At 43.9% G+C, this 20,727-nt stretch overlaps 4 protein-coding genes across 14 annotated transcripts; 2 read left to right on the forward strand and 2 right to left on the reverse strand.

Moving 5' to 3' along the window:
* Positions 1 to 204: 204 nt before the first annotated feature.
* On the reverse strand, positions 205 to 6,794 carry LOC108051272. The gene is made up of 11 exons (XM_017133323.1): positions 6,578 to 6,794; positions 5,116 to 5,529; positions 4,392 to 5,029; positions 4,213 to 4,333; positions 3,953 to 4,149; positions 3,533 to 3,777; positions 3,288 to 3,477; positions 1,558 to 3,226; positions 1,384 to 1,503; positions 1,180 to 1,326; positions 205 to 1,122 (listed from the first exon to the last, which is right to left on the reverse strand). The coding sequence occupies exons 2-11, from the start codon at positions 5,509 to 5,511 to the stop codon at positions 445 to 447; spliced, it is 4,401 nt and encodes a 1,466-aa protein (XP_016988812.1). The 5' UTR covers positions 5,512 to 5,529; positions 6,578 to 6,794; the 3' UTR covers positions 205 to 444.
* A 130-nt stretch (positions 6,795 to 6,924) lies between these two features.
* On the reverse strand, positions 6,925 to 8,112 carry LOC108051278. Of its 2 annotated transcripts, XM_017133333.1 has the most exons (4): positions 8,098 to 8,112; positions 7,717 to 7,875; positions 7,353 to 7,661; positions 6,925 to 7,287 (listed from the first exon to the last, which is right to left on the reverse strand). In XM_017133333.1, exons 2-4 carry the CDS (start codon positions 7,833 to 7,835, stop codon positions 7,035 to 7,037), a joined length of 681 nt encoding a protein of 226 aa, XP_016988822.1. In that variant the 5' UTR covers positions 7,836 to 7,875; positions 8,098 to 8,112; the 3' UTR covers positions 6,925 to 7,034. The 2 variants fall into 2 exon arrangements, with proteins under 2 accessions (XP_016988822.1, XP_016988823.1); XM_017133334.1 differs by lacking the exon at positions 8,098 to 8,112 and having other exon boundaries at positions 7,717 to 7,894.
* Positions 8,113 to 8,192: 80 nt separating this feature from the next.
* On the forward strand, positions 8,193 to 11,654 carry LOC108051276 (polyadenylate-binding protein-interacting protein 1). Of its 5 annotated transcripts, none has more exons than XM_017133328.2 (4): positions 8,193 to 8,318; positions 8,396 to 8,519; positions 8,779 to 9,707; positions 10,066 to 11,654. In XM_017133328.2, the coding sequence occupies exons 3-4, from the start codon at positions 8,808 to 8,810 to the stop codon at positions 10,906 to 10,908; spliced, it is 1,743 nt and encodes a 580-aa protein (XP_016988817.1). In that variant the 5' UTR covers positions 8,193 to 8,318; positions 8,396 to 8,519; positions 8,779 to 8,807; the 3' UTR covers positions 10,909 to 11,654. The 5 variants fall into 5 exon arrangements, with proteins under 5 accessions (XP_016988817.1, XP_016988818.1, XP_016988819.1 ...); XM_017133329.2 differs by having other exon boundaries at positions 8,210 to 8,318; positions 8,417 to 8,519; XM_017133330.2 differs by having other exon boundaries at positions 8,225 to 8,355; positions 8,417 to 8,519.
* Positions 11,655 to 11,976: 322 nt separating this feature from the next.
* On the forward strand, positions 11,977 to 20,671 carry LOC108051256 (EH domain-binding protein 1). 6 transcript variants are annotated; one of them, XM_017133301.2, is made up of 14 exons: positions 11,979 to 12,215; positions 12,696 to 12,949; positions 14,018 to 14,225; positions 14,288 to 14,469; positions 14,531 to 14,727; positions 15,253 to 16,099; positions 16,296 to 16,498; positions 16,558 to 16,952; positions 17,100 to 17,189; positions 17,722 to 18,009; positions 18,104 to 18,224; positions 19,386 to 19,482; positions 19,548 to 19,736; positions 19,797 to 20,671. In XM_017133301.2, the coding sequence occupies exons 2-14, from the start codon at positions 12,846 to 12,848 to the stop codon at positions 19,876 to 19,878; spliced, it is 3,003 nt and encodes a 1,000-aa protein (XP_016988790.2). In that variant the 5' UTR covers positions 11,979 to 12,215; positions 12,696 to 12,845; the 3' UTR covers positions 19,879 to 20,671. The 6 variants fall into 6 exon arrangements, with proteins under 6 accessions (XP_044313560.1, XP_016988787.2, XP_016988788.2 ...); XM_017133302.2 differs by having other exon boundaries at positions 15,319 to 16,099; XM_017133298.2 differs by lacking the exon at positions 17,100 to 17,189 and having other exon boundaries at positions 11,978 to 12,215; positions 18,104 to 18,782.
* Positions 20,672 to 20,727: the final 56 nt, after the last annotated feature.

Genomic DNA, 20,727 nt, shown 5'->3' on the forward strand with positions numbered 1-20,727 from the left:
CAAAATATCGCCTAGGTACTTAGCTATGAGTTCCCCAACACTGATATTTAGTGTGAAACTGGTGCTTAACAACACTGGCCTGGCCAGAATCTTTTGCAACACTTGATCTGGCGTGCCTACAGAAATCAAAACAAACGCACAACCACCCACACAAACATGCAAACAGACAGGACAAAGAATAGACAAGCAAATCCGCTATTTGTTTTTCTCAAAATGTCGTTTATTTTGCGGCGGTTACTCGGGTGGCCAAGCAAAAGGCAGGGCAACGCACCCACCGCCTTTGAGATATCGTAATTTTCCCTAACAAATACCATCCTAGAACAAATCTGGTCCCAGGAGGTAGAACAGCAATACAACTAGGTAATAGAGCAGTAATCCTATAAATGCCATGTTGTAGTTTGGGCTCTCCTGGTTCGTGCGCCACATTGAGGCGCACCACTGGCGTCATGAGCTAGTGCCCTCCTGGATTGGACTTTCCCCATCCACTTTGCTGCTCTTCTGCAGATCCAGGTTGCCCACCACATCAGCACCTTCGTCGTCCACATTCTGAGCAATAGGACTTTCGATGATCCTGCGATCCTCGTACTGCAAGTCGCAAATCTCCACCGGATCCGGCTCGGGAGGAGGATGAAGCCTACTCGACTCCAGCAGCTGAAGGTGGTAGTAGACGCCTTCGTCATCTATGGCATAGAAATGGGAAAACTTCGCATTGGTGAAGAATCGGCGGGCTTCATTGCCCACGAACTTGATGCATGCTAATAGTTCCGGACGGATAGCATTGCCACGCTTATTCCGCCAGAGGGCAACCACCTCTGGACTCTCTGCAAGGAATTCGCGCGCAATAAATGCGGGATCTACTTCCATGTACACTCCGATGGGCGCCGCATCCACAGCATCCTCCTGCGTCACACTGTGTAGTTTGTGGCGACGACTGCGCCGCTGGCTCTGCTTCCGCTCCATTTGGTTGTTGCGCATGTGCGTCACGTTCCAGAAGCACAGCTGCTCAGCACAGCTTATCAGAAGGAGGTTGCATGGCGAGAAGAGGAGTTGACGGATGCAGTGCTGGTGGACCTTGTGAATGCTGTAGATCAGTTGAACTTCTCTGTTCTCCAAGGCGAAGAGCTGTTTGGGGAAATTGTAGTTAAGAGCAACTAATTAAGACTGATAACCCACTCCTACCTCTACAAAGCCATTCTCGAAGCCCAGTGCAAACATGCTACCATCCTCCGTGGCCGCCAAGTAGCTGATCTTCGCCTTCTGCGAGATCTTTTCCTCGCAGATCCGCTCTTGCCTCAGTTGATTGCCGCTGAATTTTAAACGGAATACCTGCGAATGAATTTGCATTGAATTAGCAGGTTTTTAAGTTTCATTTAGGTACCCCACCTCAATTGTGTTGTTTCCATGGGCCAGGAAAAGATAATCGTTCTTCAGATCAAAGCCCTCCAGCGATTCTTCTGACTCTTCAGGCTTTTCGAATGCGGAGAGGTTGGCCAAATCAAAATGCTGTCGAAATATATTCAATTATATAGTCCTCCAATCTTTAATACCAAAACTTACACAGACTGCGTGCTCAGAAAACAAGATGATAAACTGTTCTCGCAGAAGACGGGCGTACTTGGTGCCCACATCCAGGTGCAACGGCCATTGGTCAACGGGCAGCACCTGGTTTGCCTTCCCAATGTGGAATATCACAGTCTTCTGGACGCCATGAGCAGAGGCCACCAGCAGTTGCTCGCTAATCTGTTTGAGGTAATCGATGGGCTCCTTAATAAATTGCTGAGGTAGAACCGCGTCATGGTTAACATCTATGATGACCCCGTCTGCATAGCCAACGTAGATCTGCTCGTTGTTTGAAGCGGATATGGCAGTTATCTTAGGTTTACTGGCAGCATGCGTGGGTGTGATTGTTGACCAAGATGAAATGCTAGATCTTCTGCCGGCACTTGGATTGGTGGCAGTTTCAATTTGGTGAATACGCTCTTTGGAGTCCACGGCAAGAAGTTGCGTCCGCCCGGCAGTCATGTCCATCAGGGAACGCAAGTACACGGTAGGCTCGAGACAGGCCCTTGTCATTACGCTCTTCTCATCTGCACTGTGAACCCAGGCGATTCCCCGATCTTGATGTGGCTCTATCCCACAGACGGAGCGCAACGTGTGCACATGGACCACCTTCTTGCCCTTGGCTCCACACAAAACTATGTACTTATAGACAGGATCGCATAGCTCATAGATATCCACACACTGGATGTGTTCGCTGACATTGCTGCGAAGCACTGGATTGGAGTTCCGGAGATCGTACACAATTAGTCCCTCGGAGGTGCCCAGTAGAAGGTAGTGTCCGTCATCTGATCGCTTGCCGCATGTAATGAAACTGCCCTCCGGCAGCTGCACTGCCTCTGACTGCAAGTCATAAGAACCACACATAAAATTTAGCCGCCAAACGCTATGCTTGAAAATAAGCAACACGGTGGCTTCTTGATTCCTTTCAAATGCTTCCAAGGCCAAAGGCGTTTCGTTAACCACATAATAATTTGGACGTTCTAGTCTTTCGTCGGAACCATTGTTCAAATTCCACACAGTCAAAGCGCATCTCGAGTTACACACCACGTAATATCGCTTTAGGATCTGCACAAAGCAGCGGATTTCCGATTGGAGCGTCTTTAAAGCAGGGGTGTGCGATAGTTTGAACATCTGATCTTGCTCGTCCCAGTTTAAGATGTTCACCTCGCCATTGCTGAAGGCCACGTGCAGTTGGATTTTGGTATCCGGCAATCCGTCTTGTTCGTCCAAATAGTAAGCCATAATTTTCTGATCTGCGTTGGTGCTAATGTAGCGCTTGACCACGCTGTTAACCAGCTGCTGGTAGCTCCTCGTCCCCGTTGGCTTTCGAAGATGTGTGGAGCCAGGAGGTCGCACCCACTGCTTGCAGCCTCCACTGTGGCGCCTTACTGGACAATCCGGCCACAGTGACCAAAGCTTTACGCTGCCGTTGCTGTGCAAGGTTATCAAGTGCTTCTGTTGGTTAAGCACGGACATCCGTAGGATTTCACTGCTGTCGTCATCGTCCCTCAGAAGATACGTTTCCTCTCCCTCGAGTGAAACGTCGGTAAGGAGTAGTTCTCTGCTGCCTAGCGCCAACAGGCAAAAGTCGTTTTTCAGGTAAATGGTGTGGCGCACCTCATTAGTTCCCAGGTTGATGATCTGGCGGTCCTGGTGAAAGTGGCCACTGGGAAAAGGGAAATTAAATTATTCTTTAATTTTTGGGCAATTATTTAGTCATAACATACTGCTCTGTAAACCAAACTCGATCGGGAAACCTCTGCACTTGTCGTTCAGCCTCCTTGGAAATCGCCTCATCCTCCTCCATCAAGGCAATTCTGAGCAGATCCGTAAACTCTGAGCGAATAAGTTGCTCCTCAATCTTTGGCAAGAAATCCAGAATGGCATTAACCAAGCGCTCATACTTAACGTCATTGTCTAAGTGAAAAAATACAGTAAGTGAGATGCCTTAGTTTCTAATTTATCTACGTACTGCAAATATCTGACTTGTAGAACTTTAGCTGCTGCAGCGTGTTCAATATCGATCCGCTGGCATTCCAAGCCGTTGTGTCGTGCCGAATCTTTTGTTCTAAAAAGCGAAAGTCCAGGAAGACCGTGCGAAACAGAATTGCCCGCTCAGTGGGCTCAATGGATTTGAGGTGATATCCGATGTGGGTATAGAAATATCTGTCCAATGATGGCAGTATCAAGTCATCGTGGTCGAAGGCCTTTAAGATGCTTTGAAAGAAAGAGAAAATTTAAATGATTTTAATCATTTTAAGTTAATTTGTTGGAAAATTCAGATATAATACATAGTTGATTGATGATTCAAAATACAAATAAAAATCTGACATCATTAACGATTTAAGATGACAAATCATCAATCACAGATCAGTTTTATCTATACTCTTACTTGTAGCGATCAACGATCCTCCGATGCAGAGCGGTAATGTCATCAACCTTTACTTTCAACTCCGAGTATATGGCGGGTATACTAATGGTTGACTCTTTCGGTTGCTTCTTGACAAACGAGTATTTTTGCAGCTTGTTAACCACAACCATCGCATCGTGGCCATCGGATTTGTCATCGAACCAAATCAGCGATAAGAGCTGCACAATAACAATTTAACAATGATTAGCAATATATATTATGCTTATGTGAAACACACTTACATCGATAGGTATGTGGGCAGAGGGAGGGAATATGGACAATCTGTCAAACATTTCCCGATAGACTTTGTCTAAGACGCTTAAGGAGCTCTCAATGATGGTAGTTAGTTTATCGCAATTTACACTAAAAGGAAACCCGCATTAAGTAAGTCACACAGTGGAAACCTCCATTATATACTCACTTTTTCCAGTTGTCCCAAGAGGCCAAGCCATCTCGAATGCTCTCGGCAATGATGCTTAGTCTGCGCGGATTCGTTGTTAGAACTTCTCTTGGCAAATCCTGCGGTCTGCAGTGGAGGTATTTGAGAAACAACGATTTAACTTCATCGGGCGTAAGTGTCATCGAATGATGATCCAGTGAAATGTGAGTTGTGGTGGCATTCGAGAGAAAGTCAGTGACCTTCTTGAACCTTGTAGTTAGCAGAATCTTGCAGTTCAGGTTGAAGGCATTCCAAGCCTCTTCATTTTGCACATTCAGCAGGACAAGAAGGCAATTTTCATAGGGCTTGCTCTTTAAAAGGCGTCGCAATTCCGCCTGGATGCTGTGAATGCGGAACTTGATGTTGCTGCCTTGCTCGCTACGACTTGTCCAATTTGGATCTATTTGATGAAGCAGCGTCTGAAGCATCTCTAGCACTGTCTCTGGAGTGTTGCAGTCCTTCAGGTTCAGCCAGAAGATCTTGAAGTCCATTTTACGTTGCACTTTGTAAGATGAACACACATCCAGGGCAAGCCACTGTTTTCCCGATCCCAAAACGCCATCGACCAAGACATTTTTGGCTGGCCGAAGTTCTAGCACTGCCTGCATCAGCTTCAAATACTGCGAATAAAAAGAATACTCTGGTAAATAAATTGTTTTGTATCTTCTGATTCTGATTAGCATATGGAAATGGAAGATAATCCTACCGGTAGCAAGCGATTAACATTGTACTTGGCAAACACTTGGTTGTCGTTATACAGGCGATCCCGCTGCTCGATGTATGCTCTGGTCTCCCTGCTGGGGTTCCGAAGCTCTTTCTGGATGGCAACCATTAGGAATTCGTAGTTAGCCTGGTCGATCCGATTAAGAACGTCCTCGACAAAGACCTTGACCGTTTCCTCTGGCTTTTTAAACAGTGCCCATAGCAAGAGGAGAGTCGAGGTCTTGACTTCCTTGGACTTGATGATGATGACGATTTCCTCTTTGGACAATACTTGTGGCAGGATGTCCTGGACATCCTTAACGTCAAAATTATCGATGAATGCATCAAAGAACACAAACAATATGTCCTTGTAGTGGTATTGCTGAACTCTCGAGTCCATGTTGTTCCCTAAATAGCTCTGCATAATACAAAATGAAATAAATATTACCATAGGAATGTTTAGGAATTCATTTTTTTTTTAATTTAACTTTTTAATGTTTTTTATAGACAAGCGTTTTACAACACAAACAAAAACAATATGCGACCAATTCATTTGACAATACACTAAATCAATGTCCATTCTTGTGTGGCGTGTTCAACATATATATAAAAAAAAATTATAAATGCTGCTCTTTTACTTATTTTTATGCACATTTTTGTGGATTTTACAAGTAATTTATCAATAAATTGGCTTTTTTCTTTATTGATTTGAAACGCAAAGTTTTGGCCACTGATGCTCGCAATGTTTTTCATGGCGCCAAGCGGTCTTGACCCACTTAATTTGAACACCCCGCTGTCTACAAAGACGAGAGATGTCAACGAGTGGTTAGTTTAGATATGATAAGGTGGAAATACAGATACCGATCCCCCACACCCCCAAAAATTAGTTTTAACTGTACTGATCAGGAGCGCTAATTTCACAACTGGCCGCCAAGGAGAGAACGAACGAACGTGATCAGCTCCAAATAACTTGGAATCCGTGAGTGGAGCTCTCGTCGAAATAGGCAATTCTAGTTGCAGTTCTATAAGGCCAATGTCGCCGCTCCAAATCTGATCACCACCACTATTCGTATTTACCCGCTGAATTCACTTGTTAGATAAGCGAGCGCAGACAGAGACAGAAGATGAGTCACTAGTGGGCCCACATGTGCAGATAATATACATACTATGTATGTATAAAGTAGTAAGCAAAAGTATAAACAACAGATAAATGTGAATGAACTTCGCGGCTGTCTCTGTCTGTGTGTGGGTGTGCGATTGTTTGATTTTTTAAATTGCACATACACGTAACAGTGTCTTAGATTTTAATTTTTAAAATGATAAAAAGGGGAGACCCCAAACCAAATACGGGGGAGCTACGTGACAAAATAAAAAACATTAAGCAATTGCACTAATAAAATGCCAACTAACGCACACAGGTGCATGTTCACCTGCATTTCAATACAATGCAGTTCACGCATACTTACGCTTTGTTTATTTATATCAATTTGTCCTTAATACTAAGTGTATATATATGTATATATGTGTAGATATTGCACGTTGTCCTAATTAAATCGATGCTCCGGCTGCACTTCACGCACTATTCCTTGTGCTCACATAGTTTTAGCACCTTATTATAAGCGGACACGAGCGATACAAATAAATGGCACACAATACGCATATTCACTAAGCTAAGACACAACAAAAAATATTTCGTTAGAGGTGGACGTTTAGTATCGACTATCGAAAAAAACAGCTGTAGGCGCTGCCACATTTTAAATTACCGCAAATTTGAGTATTATTACAAAGAATGACCCAAAAAGAAAACTTGCAATTTTGTTATTGTATTAGCCATATCTTTGATAACTTCATGACTTTATTTAGAGTATTCACAGTTCCGTCGTAGGCACTTTTTTAATTATAATATAAAACAATGACATGTGCTCATGGAGCTTCTTCTGAATCCTTTTCCAGATCTTCAGCTTGGGGTAGCTCCCGAGCCGGCGAGCAGCAAGTTGACTGGGGCAACTGTTCGTCGGCAGCCTCCTGTTTGATGATAACATTGTTCTGAAGGCACAGCTCTATGCTCTTGTCCAAGTCCGGCAACTGTTCGTCGGCAGCCTCCTGTTCGATAATAACATTTTTCTGAAGGCGCAGCTCTATGCTCTTCTCCAAGTCCGCGCATATGACGATGTCACTTCACAAATATGTAAAGGCACAGAGGTTAAAGAAATACATCTAGATATAGCTTTAGCTGCTTACTTGTCTTCATTGTTGTTGTTATTCTCCTGAACAGTACTGACTGCCATTTCATCAAGGGGCTTGCCAAATTCGAGTAACTGTGCCAAAGGAGTCTGAAGCTCATCCTTGAAAAAGTTTAAGCCTGATCGCTTCTCTGGGATCATGTAGAAGCGGTTATAAAACTTTTGCAGGGTGCTGCGGAAAAAGGCTGAGTCGCCCATAAGTTCTAGGCATTGCTCTCTGGTCTTCGTTATCCTGGAAAACACCTTCCCTATGTTCAGGCTATTAAGGAATGTTTTGAAGGAAACGGGAAATACAAATGTCCCACTCCTGCTGAAAGACAAGGAGTTGATAATGGGTTAAGCTTGAAATGGATACTACTCACCCGTTTAATACGATCATAACACCTTGGGAGCTTCTATCTTGGTTTTGCAAGGCACGTGCAATATCCTTTAGCTTGACTTTTAGCTTTTTTACTGTTTCAGTGTTCACGTGGTCTGACATTTTTTTCGCAACTCTAAACAACTTGAGGACGCTGTGAAAACTAAAAAGTTAACGGTAAAACTAAAAACGAACCAACAGTGTGGCCGTGCAGGAGACATTGAAATAAAGCAAATAATTCGCCTTGTTTTTTGTCACTCAGTCAACCAATGTTATCATCCTGGAATACCCAAGATTCCCTCCTTATCTTTGATAAAATATAATTGGTATTTGTTGATTTGTTTTGCGTTCGATGGCATTAAAAGTTTTTGCTGAATCTACTCACTGTTGGAAAAACGCTCCTTGTATACGCGGGAAGTAGCTACAAAATAGCTGTTAACAGTGTTGGAAAATTATCATTTACCGTTTGGATGTCAAATAATCAAAGTGTATCGTTCCGATATTTAGAATTTGCCCAGGTAATTTTCCGCTAGCCACTTGCGACCACACCGAAGGTGAAAAGGCGAAATAATTAATTGTAACAAATTGCCGCAGCGCGAATAAAAGGTGCGTAGATTTTCTCAGTCGCTATAGGCGGTCACAGGTCCGTTTCCCCGTCTGCATTTTCCATATTCCACGGGCAGTAAAACGTGCAATTCCTCCAGGATAAAAAAGCCGAGCAGACGCAGACGAGAAAGTGACGACGCAGCAAAACGAAGCAACAAAAAAAAATCGGCGACGTATACGTTCAACTTTGACAGAATTAAGGTAGGCATTGGAAATTCAAGACTTTTGCCAGCCGCAAAACAAATTCAGTTTACTGGGAGACCAAGTGACCCTAATCCGGTGACGAAAAAAAAAGAAAGGAAAAAATTAGTGCGCAAGGAAAACAAAATGTCCGCGACTTTGACGGAACTGGCGTCCCCGACGCTCGCAGACGTAACCACGCTGGATTTCCCAAGCGAATGTGATTTGACCCCTGAAGATTACTAACCCCTCCTCCTTTAAACCCCTCGTGCTTTTCTAGTTTTCGAGTCCAACTCCGCCGCCACCGCAATGTCATGCCGCGCCCCCTTCCAGCCCGACGACCAGTATGAGCAGATGCGCCGGCCGAATGTCGGGGCAGGATCCGGCGGAGTGGCCATGCCAGGCCTGGAGCAGCAGGCACATCTCTTTGGGGAGTACGGCCAGGCCTACGGGCAGGCGCAGGTAGCCGGGGGCTACCAGCAGCAGCTGCCGGTGCAGGCCATCCAGGCCCAGGCCCAGACCTTGTCCGACTTGTCCAAGCTGTCGCCGGCGGCCAGCGTCTTCGTCCCTCGAGGAGTTGCTCCACCTCAGCAGCAGCAGTCGCGCCATCAGCAGTACCAGCAGGCTGGTGGAGCAGGCGGCTCCGGAGGAGCTCCCTATGGCCAGCAGCGCTACGTGAACGGCTACAAGCACCACCATCAGCAGCAGCACCACCAGCAGCCGCACTACAACCATCACCACAACCATCAGCAGAAGTTCAACAACGACATGCAGAAGATAACGAATTCCGTGCAGAATCGCCTGCACCTGAACAGCCAGCAGGGCTCGGCTGGCAACTACTATCAGCAGCAGCAGCAGCAGGTACACCCACAAAACACACACCACCACCAACAACAACAACACAACAACCAGCAGCAGCATCAGCCACACAATCAACACGCCAAGTTCCAACGGCATACCCACTTGAATAACTCATTCCAACAAATCGCACAGCAGACACAGCACCACCAGCAGCCGCACCACCAGCAGCACAGCCAGCAGCAGCAGCAGCAGTATTTCCAGAACCAGAACCAGAACCAACAGCAGCAGCAACCGCAGCCATCCACTTCGTCCGCGGCGGCCTCCTCGTCGTCCTCAAACTCTTCGCAGCCGGACATGGCCACCATTGCACTGGAATATCTTGATACAGTCATACATTGCCTTAACCAGGTGAGCGTCCAAAAGGAAATTATATATTACACAATAGATAGTAGTTGGGTGAATCTTGTAATTGTTTTGTTATCTCATATAAAGACAAGCAGGGGTGAGAAATAATAGGGTGTAGAAGAAGCATCAATTGTCAGAAATAAATCAATACTTTTGATCAGCTAATCACTTGTATTGTAAGCATTTTTTCAAACAAGAATCTATCTATCTATTTTGTAACTTTCTTATTAAATGGTAGACAGAAAACATGTTAAGTAAATCGTGTTGACAAACAAATTTAAATATACCCAAACTTAAAGATAGAAAATACATTTTTCAACAAGAACTCATTAAGTTTACCCTATGATTATTTACCCCCTAGAATCCGGGCCAATTTGATACCATTGCATCACGCTTCCTGACCATTTTCGATGGCATGGAGAACAACCACTACGTTCTCTCCATCGCCATGGAGGACATCTTCGAGAAGTCGATCGAGCAGCCGAACTTCCGGTACATGGGCGCCAAGCTGTACAACCTGCTGCACATGCTCAACCCGAAGCCGGACTCGCTGTTCCACACGCTGCTCAAGTGCAAGCTGGACTACCACCAGAAGGAGGTGACCAAGTACATGCGCTCCAACGAGCAGCAGAAGGTGCGGGAGACGGCCCTCTTCCTGGCTGAGCTGTACATGCAGTTGCGTGGGGACGACGACTCGCGCATCCAGTTGATTGCGGTGAACATCGTCTATTCGCTGAGTAAGCTACTACTGAGTGAGAGCAACGAGAATGTGCGCTGCCTGTGCCAGACCCTCAAGCTGGCCGGCTACGATCTGAGCGCGGATTGCCCCAAGGACATGCTGGAGATCATCACGGCCCTGCAGGCGATCGAACTGAAGTCGCCGGGCAAGTACGCCATGGCGGCCAGTGTGATTGCCCTGCAGCAGAACAACTGGGGCCGGAAGGTGTCCAACGCCCTTGGCGGCGACGAGGACATTGTGACGGAGCCGCTGCGCCTCAGCGATGAACCAGTGTTCTACGGACCCGATGGCCGCGAGCTGACCGCCGAGGAGACCGACTTCCTGGCCACCGAGGATGGAGACGGAAGCGATGGCGACGACTTCGACGCCGACGTCGGGGACTTGGAGATGGACGCCGAGATGGACGAGGAGACCGAGCGAGCCTACAAGGAGTTCTGCAAGCAGGGCATGCAGAATAAGACCTAGACGACTGCGGACGACTGTGTGACGGTGGGCGGATTCGCGGGGGCGTGGCCAGTGGCAGGATGTAGAAGGAGGAGGAGGAGGACGGTAGAGAGCGAAGGAATTGAGTGAACCTTTCCCAACAAATTCTCGGTTGTGGGATCGATGATTGCAGTTGCTTGGTTCAGAACCGATTGTGATTATCTTTTAAATTATTGATAGCAAATTGTTTGTGATATCTTCGTGTTTCATGCACTTAACATATTATGACATGTGTTTATGACTTTGTTCAAGCGCTTTTTTGTGTGATACGCCCGTTTTGTATCTGTATCTCTAATATCTAACTCTCTGCCAGGATTACCGGATAACCAGCCAGTTCACTCATCAGTTTGTATTTTTTTACTCTCAGTTTTGAATTATCGCAAAGCAAAGCCAGGATTTTTAGCCGTAAACGGCACAGATATATAATTATATAGCCACTGCCTCGCCGATCCGATCCGATCCGCCAACACACACACACGCAGCTGCACTCAAAGACTCGTACTCATATGCGCACCCACACACTTGCATGGCACATATGCAGACTCATAAAACGGCAGAAAAAAAAAAAAACCGCAAATTTCACATTCAATTAAACAACATTCTCTTGATCATACAAAACGAAAAAAAAAACAACAGCAGCCACGCCTAATTTTTAAATAATTGTAATTAATGTTAACGAAACCATGATTTAATTATAAATAAAATTTATCGAATTGCGTTTAAAACAAGTTCAGGTTGAAAGACTTAATTGATGGGGAAATGAAAGTGGTTGAATTGCCGATTGAAATCCGTTATAGTTCGGTTCAATTGTACTGACTGCATCCCTTCATCCTAGCCATGTTTTGAACCAAATATCTTATTAATATTCGGAAAATGTATTTTTATATAATTAAAATGATAAATTGAAATTAATCATTGTTATGTTAAAAAAAAATTCAAAATGTATTTATCACTTAAATTATTGACGTTGGACTTATAAAAAATCATCGATAGATAAACACAAGCTCATATGTTTGATGTATCGATAGTATCGCATTTATGACTGCAGTCTGCCCACCTCTAATGAATCTGCTCGGGACAGTCAAGTAAAAAATATCGGATCGGGTCGAAGTGTAAAGCAAATCGGTGTGAATTAAATTATTCGCTGTAATGTGATAAAAAAAACGGTGGCGAGTGCTCGTGACAATCGCGCAAATGTACGTCAGTGTCCCAAAATTTAAGGACCTTGAATCGAAATTGGAGACCACAACAAAAGTGACGTCATAATGGTGCTATTTATGTATTTGTATGTACGTCCATGTATCCATACAAAGTTTTTGCTAAATATTTGCCAGTGAGACGCAAACACACACAAACTCACGCCCGCTAGAACATTAATAGATAAAACAATAAAAACAAAACTAGCAATAAGCTGTAATCTCTAGAGTATTTATAAGAAAATCGGGAAAATCAAGAACAACAAAGACAAAGTGACAACTAAAGGTCACAAAACAGCGAAAAAAAAACAAATACGGTGCTCGCGAGTGTGTGTGTGCGTGTTTTTTGAGTATTTTTGCAGACAACAAAGCTATAAAAATTTGTTTCCAAAATATATGTGTTTACATATACGTATATATAGTTTGTTTTGCGCTTTGTAGACATAAACTTTCGATTTTATTAAACTCTATAATTGTAAAGAATTAACACCTGCATTTTGCATTCTCTTTTTTTTTGTGAATAAACCTTGTAAAATGACCCAGAAGTATTATAATATTTTATTCTGTACCCAGATCGCCTGCGCCAAAAGTTAACTGATAAACATGACACAATAAATTAGGAGAACCAATCAACGACGATCGAAAAGGTCTAATTTTTATACAAACCTCAACACCCCGAATAAATCCAAATTAAGGAGTCCCAAACGATCCGCACCCGCTAAAATGGCCAGCGTCTGGAAGAGATTGCAGCGCAACTTCAAGCGCGCCGCTAAATTCCAGTTCACTGCGTCGTACCATGATCTGCATCTGGAAACCACCGCCAAGTGGTAAGTGCTCCATGTTTCCATGCTTAAGTGGATTAATTCATCGGAGAACTCAAGTAGGCGGTGGGTTAGATTGATTTTCAATTTGAACAGACTAGTCTGCAAACGTAAGAGCTAATAGCCGTTTTCTATACGCAATTAACTTGGGATTTCATTCATAATTTCTTAATATTAATATAGCTCTAAAAATGGCATTGCAAATGTTCTTACCGAATCTGCTGAACATAATCATACTGTTCTACACATTTTTTATTTCTGTTTACCAGCTATTTTCAGTAACTTTCATAAGTTCTTCAATTGGTCTGATCTGATCATTTTTACGTTATCTTAACCAAACATATAAATCTTAAATTAATCTTTAACTTTTCATAATAGGTATTTCGTATCTTATCCAACTTGTATATTAAACAAGTACTATTGATTATAAAGATTTTTCTGATTACTTATGTAAACAAACCATAACGTGAATATTAATGGAACTTTTCATTCAAGAAATATTGTACTTTCCATGTCTCTTGTTAAACAATTGCTGGGTTTTACTTCCCTAATAATACCAATGAACAGGTTAATAACAAGTTCATTACGCTTATTCTAACTATAAATTAGCTTAACTTTGGGTTTAAGGAACAGTAATTATTAATTCTGATCAATGATTGAGTCAGAACAAAAAAAAGCGAATTATAGAAATTTATCTGCTTACAATTTGTCATGCACATAAACTATCTCTTCTGTTTGCCCGTTCTTTCTATCTGTATATTGAAATTGAAAGGCATGAAATATTATAAGAAATAATTCCTTAAATATAAAAGTCTTGGTATTCCCCACTTATTTTCTATATCTTTATCGTAAATAACGAATGACCCCGCTCTTCCTGTTTAATGTTTATTAAACAATCATCATATATGTACATTTATCAACTGAATTCATGTTATTCTACTGCATCCGGTAGATGTCTCATTGACTTATGTATAAAATACATACAATTTACGAGTTATTCGAAGAGTTGCGAGAACTTTAAGAATACCATTTGGGGATGAAATTGACTACATTAATGTGATGGAAATTTTGCAGGCGTCCGTCAAACCTCTCTATCGTTTGGACCAGAAGATCTAGGCGGGTGGCCAGTGCGCCGTTGCCATGGGAGCCGGACATGATGAACCCCCTGGTGGGCAATATTTCCTGGCCAGTGCCTGACAATCACACCATATCCGTCACCCTGTTCAAGGATCCCAGGACGCACGAGCTGGAGGACAAGGATTGGACGTTTGTCATCGAAGATGTGGGTTAAACTACTAAATAAAAATACATAGATCATTGATAATAGGTCTGATCGATCAACAGGTTACCCCAATGGGGAAGAAACGTGTGCTGGCCAATGCCAGCATCAACATGAGGAAGTATGCCAGCATAGAATCCACTCAGCAGAGCTTTACATTGAGTTTAAAGCCGGTCTCGAAGAAGATTACCGCAGCTAGTTTGGAACTCACGATTAGCTGTGTATTTCTAAGGGAGGGAAAGGCCACGTGAGTCAGATTTTCTTGAACGATTTACAGGGACCTAATGGCAATGGTTAATCCTTCCCAGTGATGAGGACATGCAGAGCGTGGTCTCCATGATGTCCGTTAACAACAATGATGTGGCGCCTTTGGACGACCTGGAGGATATACCCGATCTGGACAATTTTAGTGAAATTACGGACCATTTATATGACTTTACTCAGCAACTGGAGCAGATGACAACTAGCCTGAACGGCTGCATTGATGTGGCCACACCTCAAAGTGGTAAGAGCACTATATTCGTGCCACCGAATATAATGTTTAATGTATTAAACTTCAAGTATTCGTATCTGTTAGTATGTAAAAATGGACTAGAGCGTATATATTATGTATGTCGAGTGCTGAAAGTAGCGGAAAGAGAGTTTAAAGCTCTGTTTCGGTTATGAATAGCACTTTGGTTAAGTATGTTAAAGCCCTAGTAAATGTTTTAATTATGTAAAGATCAGAGTTCCCAGACTACGCATCTCATTGATGCCATATACGTAAACTCGATCATGCATGGTCTAGTCCACACAAATCAAAATTCCACATTCTCTGACACAATGGACTTTAATCATAGCATTTTAGCTGTAGATATTTTGTACAGACTATTCTATCTGACTCAAAAACAAATTATTTCCTTTCTATATCCCACTACATCAACAACACATCACGTATCTTGAATGATTTCCTGCAACTTGTAACTTGTGCGTAAATTGTAAAATGTACCTTTTCTTTTGATTTCGTTTTCGTTCGTTTGTTATTATGTAGTACCTTCGTTATCTGAAGATCCAACTCCGTTGGCCGAGTCATTTAATCAATTGCATTTTGAACTAGACGCCGACGGCGATCGCAAAGCGGCGAACAAGTTAGACTTGCCCACAGCTGCATCCGGTGGTTCTAGTGGTGCTAGTGCTGCTAGTGCTGCGGACGAGTCCCTCAAAACTCCCAATGGACTGCAGCCTCTGGTGGACAGTACGCCGATTAAGTCGCCAGGAGAAACCAAGCAGACGAAACAGACTCCTGCGGAGCCGTTGAGATCGAAAACCAGCGAGGCCTTCGCCAAAATGGTAACCTCTACGCCGATCGAACCTAAGTTAAACAAAGATGATGTGAAGCCAAAGAAGAAAAGGGCTCTTTTCTTCAGCGAGAAGGAGGATGAGGACAATGTAAGGGTGGAAAGTCCCAAGGAGGATACCACCAAGAGCTTGAGCAACAACAGCACCACCAAGGAAAATCCCAAGGAGGAGAGTCGGTCCAATAAGGCGCCCTCATCTGTGGTGGCTCCGAATACCAAGCGTCCCGAGTTGCAGCCCCTGAACTTAAAGAAGAGCTACGAGCCCTCGCCCACACCTGCACCTGCACCGGCACCCGCATCTGTGATAAACGAATCGATGGGATCACAGTCGGGATTTAGTACCTCTGGATCGATGAACAACAGCCTCAAGCCCGTGGAGAAGATCGTGCTGAAGGAGAACACGCCCGGCCAGGATCTGCTGGAGTGGTGCAAAGAAGTTACCAAAGACTACCCCAATGTTAAGGTCACCAACCTGACGACCAGCTGGCGCAACGGCATGGCCTTCTGTGCTATTATTCATCACTTTGTGCCGGAGCTCATGTGAGTTATGATGATTTATTTGTATATCTTATCGTAAAGAGGTTACAAATGAAACCAAATTATTTATAATTAATTGGTGACGTTACCTTTTTCCTTATCAAACTTAAATTACTTTTATAGTCTTCTTGCTAGTTAGCTAATTTCCTACCAGATTCGACAAGCGACTTTGAACTAATTGGATTTCCCCTTTTCTTAGTGACATGTCAAAATTGAGTGCCCATGAAGTGGTTGGCAACTGTCGAATTGCTTTTGATGCTGCAGAATCGTTAGGAATACCACGGGTAATCGAGCCGCGGGACATGAATCTGCTGACAGTACCAGACAAGTTGGCGGTGATGACTTATTTGCACCAGTTGAGAGCTCACTTTACGGGCAAACAGTTGAAGATCGAGCAAATTGGTAAGCAAACCACAGATAAGTGTAACTTTTCAATGTTTTAATGCTTTCACCTTTCTCAGGCTCCACGGCAGATGAGTCAAGTTATGTGATTGGAAACTATATGTCGGACAACTTATCACAGAATCGGATCAACTTTCCGCACTCGAAGACGCAGTTGCTGCATCAGAGCTCCTTCGATGAAGAGATATATGGACAGAACAAATCGGAGCAACTGTCGCCCGCAAGTAAAAAGGATGTGAAGAACCTGATTCTGTACAACCCGAAGAACATACTGGACAAGGTGCTGTCGCCCACCAAGGACAAGAACGCGATCAACGCATCGCAGCACGCCAACCAGTCGTCGGTGCTCGGTGGCCAGACGCCGCCGCCGCAGGAGGAATCCTTGGACGAAGGTCCTCAGGCGGGTGGGAAGGAAAACAACTCCTTAACAGTCATAACTAATCCGGTGACCAGTGTGAGTAAAAGCCAGGATCGTGTTGCCTCGTTGAGTTGAAGTTATCTATTGAGTTGTTGTCTTGGCTTTGGGGACCTATTTATTTGCTTTCATTTTTTTATATACTTGCTTTCCTTGTTTTTGCTTTACTTTTGATTTGTTTTGTAGCGAATTTTAACGCGCCACAAGCTGATGAGCGAAAAAGCCAAGCTGATGATAGAAAAGCTAAAGCTTCACAATACCAGCGACGCGAATGACGTAAGTAGCTTTTTGTCGGAGACGATGTCCGCTGCTTGCAGCGCAGCTTATCTTTTGCATGTCTTGTTGATTTATTTAAATATTGTTTTTATAAAATATTGTTTACAATATAAAGGGGGTTTTTTGCTTGACGATGTAATATTTATTGTACTAAAATTCATAGGAAATATGAACAAGTTAAGGATTGAGATAGAAAAAATCATGTTTTTGAATCCGAAATTTATAAACCAAATTAATAAAACTTTTTTTTTAATTTTTTATGTAAGTAGAAAGTAGAAAGCTAAATCTTCTGAAATTAAGTATTGCAAAAGTTGATTCATACCCGTTCGTTATTTGTTTTAAACCGCTGAAGGTTGCTAGCATTATTGTTTATCTGTAGCCATATGGTGTACACAAATCCAAATCCAGATTTAATTACTGTTTCTAAGAAAACACTCGATTTAGTCTATATGGGTTTATAAATATGATATATAAAAAGGGCCCAACTAGAGCAGATCTTCACTCAGTGGTTTCGATGTCTTCCCCCTGGCAGGAGGAGCGAAAGCAGCGGCTGCGGGAACAGGCCCGCCGCCTCATCCTGGAGAACCGGGTAAAGAGCGGCGGCTCCATCGAGAGTCCCACCAGCCCCACCAGACCCAAGCTGGAGCGCACCATCTCGCCGATCCACAACGGAGCGGAGGAATTCTACGCGGAGCATGCCAAGGAGCCGGGCAGTCCTAGTCATAGGTTAAGTGATCCGAAGGGCCTGGGAGTGAATGGAAGCTCTCTGCAGTCGTTCAGCGCGATTGTGGACCGCATCTCACCAAAGCAGGAGAAGAGGGTGAGTTAAGGGAAGCCTCGTAGCCATGGTTGCTGCATAGTGGCTACCGCGGCAATCACATAACTAATTTCAGCCCCTTTCACAACGTTTCCAGGGCGACAAGCTGTCCTACATCGAGTCCGAGCTGGAGGCACTTGAGCGGGAACAGGAGGCCATTGACCAGAAGGCCAGCAGTCTGGAGGCCAAGCTGCGCGCCGTGATGGGCGGCAATCCAAGTAATAATCGCCGGGGTGGTGCTAAAAATGGCAACCCCTTCCTTAGGCTAATCCGAAATAGTATTGGTGGTGGTGATGTGATACGAATTAAGCTGCTTGACTCAGACGACGAGAGTCTCTTTGGTGGAGGTGCTGGTAGTGGAGGCGGTGGTAGCGGGGCGTGCAGCGAAGACGAGGACCGGGACACGTCCAGCGACAGCCCATGCAACTCTGGCGACGAGTTGCACTCGCGGCTGCGCCCCCGACCCCGCTCCCAGTCGTGTTTTGTGAATGTGAACAAGGCCCATCCATCGACCATGACCACGCCCGCTCATTTGCGCCCGCATCATGTGCATCATGTTGTGCCCTACACCCACATGCTAGACAGCTCCCCGTCGGCGCTCTCCTCGCAGCAGTCCTCCTGTGATAACCTGCCCGCGTGCAGCGACGATGACGAGGTCCTTGCACTGGCGGCCACCGGTCGTGCGGCCTCCTTGCGGCGGCAACATGATCGCCACAGGCGACGCCGTCAGCAGCGGGAGCGGCGCTCCCATTTGTGTCACAGTCCCAGTCATTGTGGTAAAGTGCGGCCCATCATTTCATGCCTGAACCATTGAGCTGCGCTGCCAACTGCAATCTGCAATCTGCAAACCGCTTCTGCCAATGCACTGCCACGCCTCACCGCCTGACTGCCCGCCCGATCGCCCAGATCAACCGCCTGCCTGCCCGCCCGCTCGCCTCTCAACCGCATCTACTCGCTCATCCTTTGTGCCGTTTGTTTGTTCTAGTTTGTGTCTGTGTTTGCTTGTTAACTTGGCCGGGCAGCCGTTCCAAATTGTGTCTAACCACGTTCGGACTGGGCTCTAACTGTCTCCGACAAAACGCTCACTAATCACAGAGTCCACACTCTGCCGCAGCTTTTGAAACCGCCAAAGGACGCCTGTTTAGATCACAATAAAATATTTGGGGCCTGTTCTGGTTGCCAATTTAATGAAATTATATTTAAATTATGTATGATTATGATATGTGCTTGTTTAAAATACTAAAGATAACAATATATATAATGACAAAAGTAATTATGGCAAAATAATCAGAACAGGCCAGCTGTAATTAATCTTAGAATTTCACAAAAAAAAACCCCGTCAATGCATTTCAATAACAAGTGATTAATTCATTCCACAGAGACCGAGGAAACGGAGGAGCAACTGCTATCGCAATGGTTTACGCTGGTCAACAAGAAGAACGCTCTTCTTCGGCGACAAATGCAGTTGAACATACTGTGAGTTTTCTTTCGGCTTTACTATCAGTTTTGCGTTTTATCATGTGATTATTTCTACCCCTCAGCGAGCAAGAGAAAGATTTGGAGCGAAAGTATACGATGCTGAATCAGGAGCTGCGGGCAGCGCAATCAGTGGAGGATTGGCGCAAGACAGAGGTGCAACGGGAAAAGGAGCGGCTGCTGCTTGAGGAGCTGATGACGATTGTCGACAAGCGAGACCAGTTGGTTCAGCATCTGCACAACCAGGAGCAAGCGTAAGCTCCTCAATTTGCCCCCTTTGTTACCATCAGAAATTAACCCATACTTTATTTTAGGATCGAAGACGATCAGGAGATTGCGAGAACACTGGAGCATGTGGACATAAGCGGTGAAAAAGACAAATGTGTTCTTCAATAGAAAACGAAATTAACCAAACCTGACTGGAGATTATACTTACACAAACTCAATCTTATCTATGTAACTAGCTAGATAACAACTATGTTCAGTGACACGCACTAAGGTCGCGTGGTTTTTGTGGTTCGGTGTCGCTTCTTATGCAATCGTTATATCCAACGACAACAAATACTTGGACCATTTGGCATGGTTATAAAAAAGGTATACTGTGAAACAAAACAAATTGCTTTTGTATTTAAGCAAGGAAATTCAATGAAAAAGAACAAAACGTCCGTTAGTAAACTAAGCAACACAAATCGAGAACAGACACTTCGAAAGGGACAATTTATACACCTATTTATGATAATCTGATATTTTAACTCCTTTAAATTCATTGTGTTAAATTCGTTCCATATTTTGTTGTTGTGTCATCTGAGCCACACCTAAAGTAAGTCCTGAACGCAAAGAAGATGTGAGTTATGGAATTGAGGAGGCAATTTTACGTTAGTTCATACATTAGCATTTATCCAATATAAACTGAAAACGCTTCATCCAAAAATACACATGTACACATATATATTTATGAAATCCCTTTATGCGAGAACCTATCTTACCATACTTAATTTAGACCCGTACTTTTGCTCTAAGTTAAGCAAAGCGCTTTAATCATTATTTAAAGGTGGCTTATATACTTATATGATACCAATTTTAATTTACTTTGCCCAGGCGAATGTGTAAAGAACTGTTCAACCCAAGAACCTAGCTAATAAAAAACAGACAATGCTGACAAGTCATCAGCATCGAAAAAACCCAAAAACAATTCTAAGATTTCTTATCTTTTGTTTATACCTATGAGGTTCTGGGAACAGATCG

Source organism: Drosophila rhopaloa, unplaced genomic scaffold, assembly GCF_018152115.1.
Source record: "Drosophila rhopaloa isolate 14029-0021.01 unplaced genomic scaffold, ASM1815211v1 contig_115, whole genome shotgun sequence".
NCBI lineage: Eukaryota > Metazoa > Arthropoda > Insecta > Diptera > Drosophilidae > Drosophila > Drosophila rhopaloa.

Bases quoted from the DNA above. Each gene is read 5' to 3' on its own strand.
- LOC108051256 (XM_017133298.2), top strand. From the start codon at position 12,846: ATGGCCAGCGTCTGGAAGAGATTGCAGCGCAACTTCAAGCGCGCCGCT. The intron at 16,953-17,721 runs GTGAGTAAAAGC...TCCCCCTGGCAG, and splicing joins TAACTAATCCGGTGACCAGT to GAGGAGCGAAAGCAGCGGCT. The intron at 19,737-19,796 runs GTAAGCTCCTCA...ACTTTATTTTAG, and splicing joins CTGCACAACCAGGAGCAAGC to GATCGAAGACGATCAGGAGA.
- LOC108051272 (XM_017133323.1), bottom strand. From the start codon at position 5,511: ATGGACTCGAGAGTTCAGCAATACCACTACAAGGACATATTGTTTGTG. The intron at 3,478-3,532 runs GTACGTAGATAA...TTTTTCACTTAG, and splicing joins CTACAAGTCAGATATTTGCA to ACAATGACGTTAAGTATGAG. The intron at 1,327-1,383 runs GTGGGGTACCTA...ATTCATTCGCAG, and splicing joins ATGGAAACAACACAATTGAG to GTATTCCGTTTAAAATTCAG.
- LOC108051278 (XM_017133333.1), bottom strand. From the start codon at position 7,835: ATGTCAGACCACGTGAACACTGAAACAGTAAAAAAGCTAAAAGTCAAG. The intron at 7,662-7,716 runs GTGAGTAGTATC...GTCTTTCAGCAG, and splicing joins GTTATGATCGTATTAAACGG to GAGTGGGACATTTGTATTTC. The intron at 7,288-7,352 runs GTAAGCAGCTAA...ATATTTGTGAAG, and splicing joins AACAACAACAATGAAGACAA to TGACATCGTCATATGCGCGG.
- LOC108051276 (XM_017133327.2), top strand. From the start codon at position 8,646: ATGTCCGCGACTTTGACGGAACTGGCGTCCCCGACGCTCGCAGACGTA. The intron at 8,719-8,778 runs GTGATTTGACCC...GTGCTTTTCTAG, and splicing joins GCTGGATTTCCCAAGCGAAT to TTTTCGAGTCCAACTCCGCC. The intron at 9,708-10,065 runs GTGAGCGTCCAA...TTTACCCCCTAG, and splicing joins TCATACATTGCCTTAACCAG to AATCCGGGCCAATTTGATAC.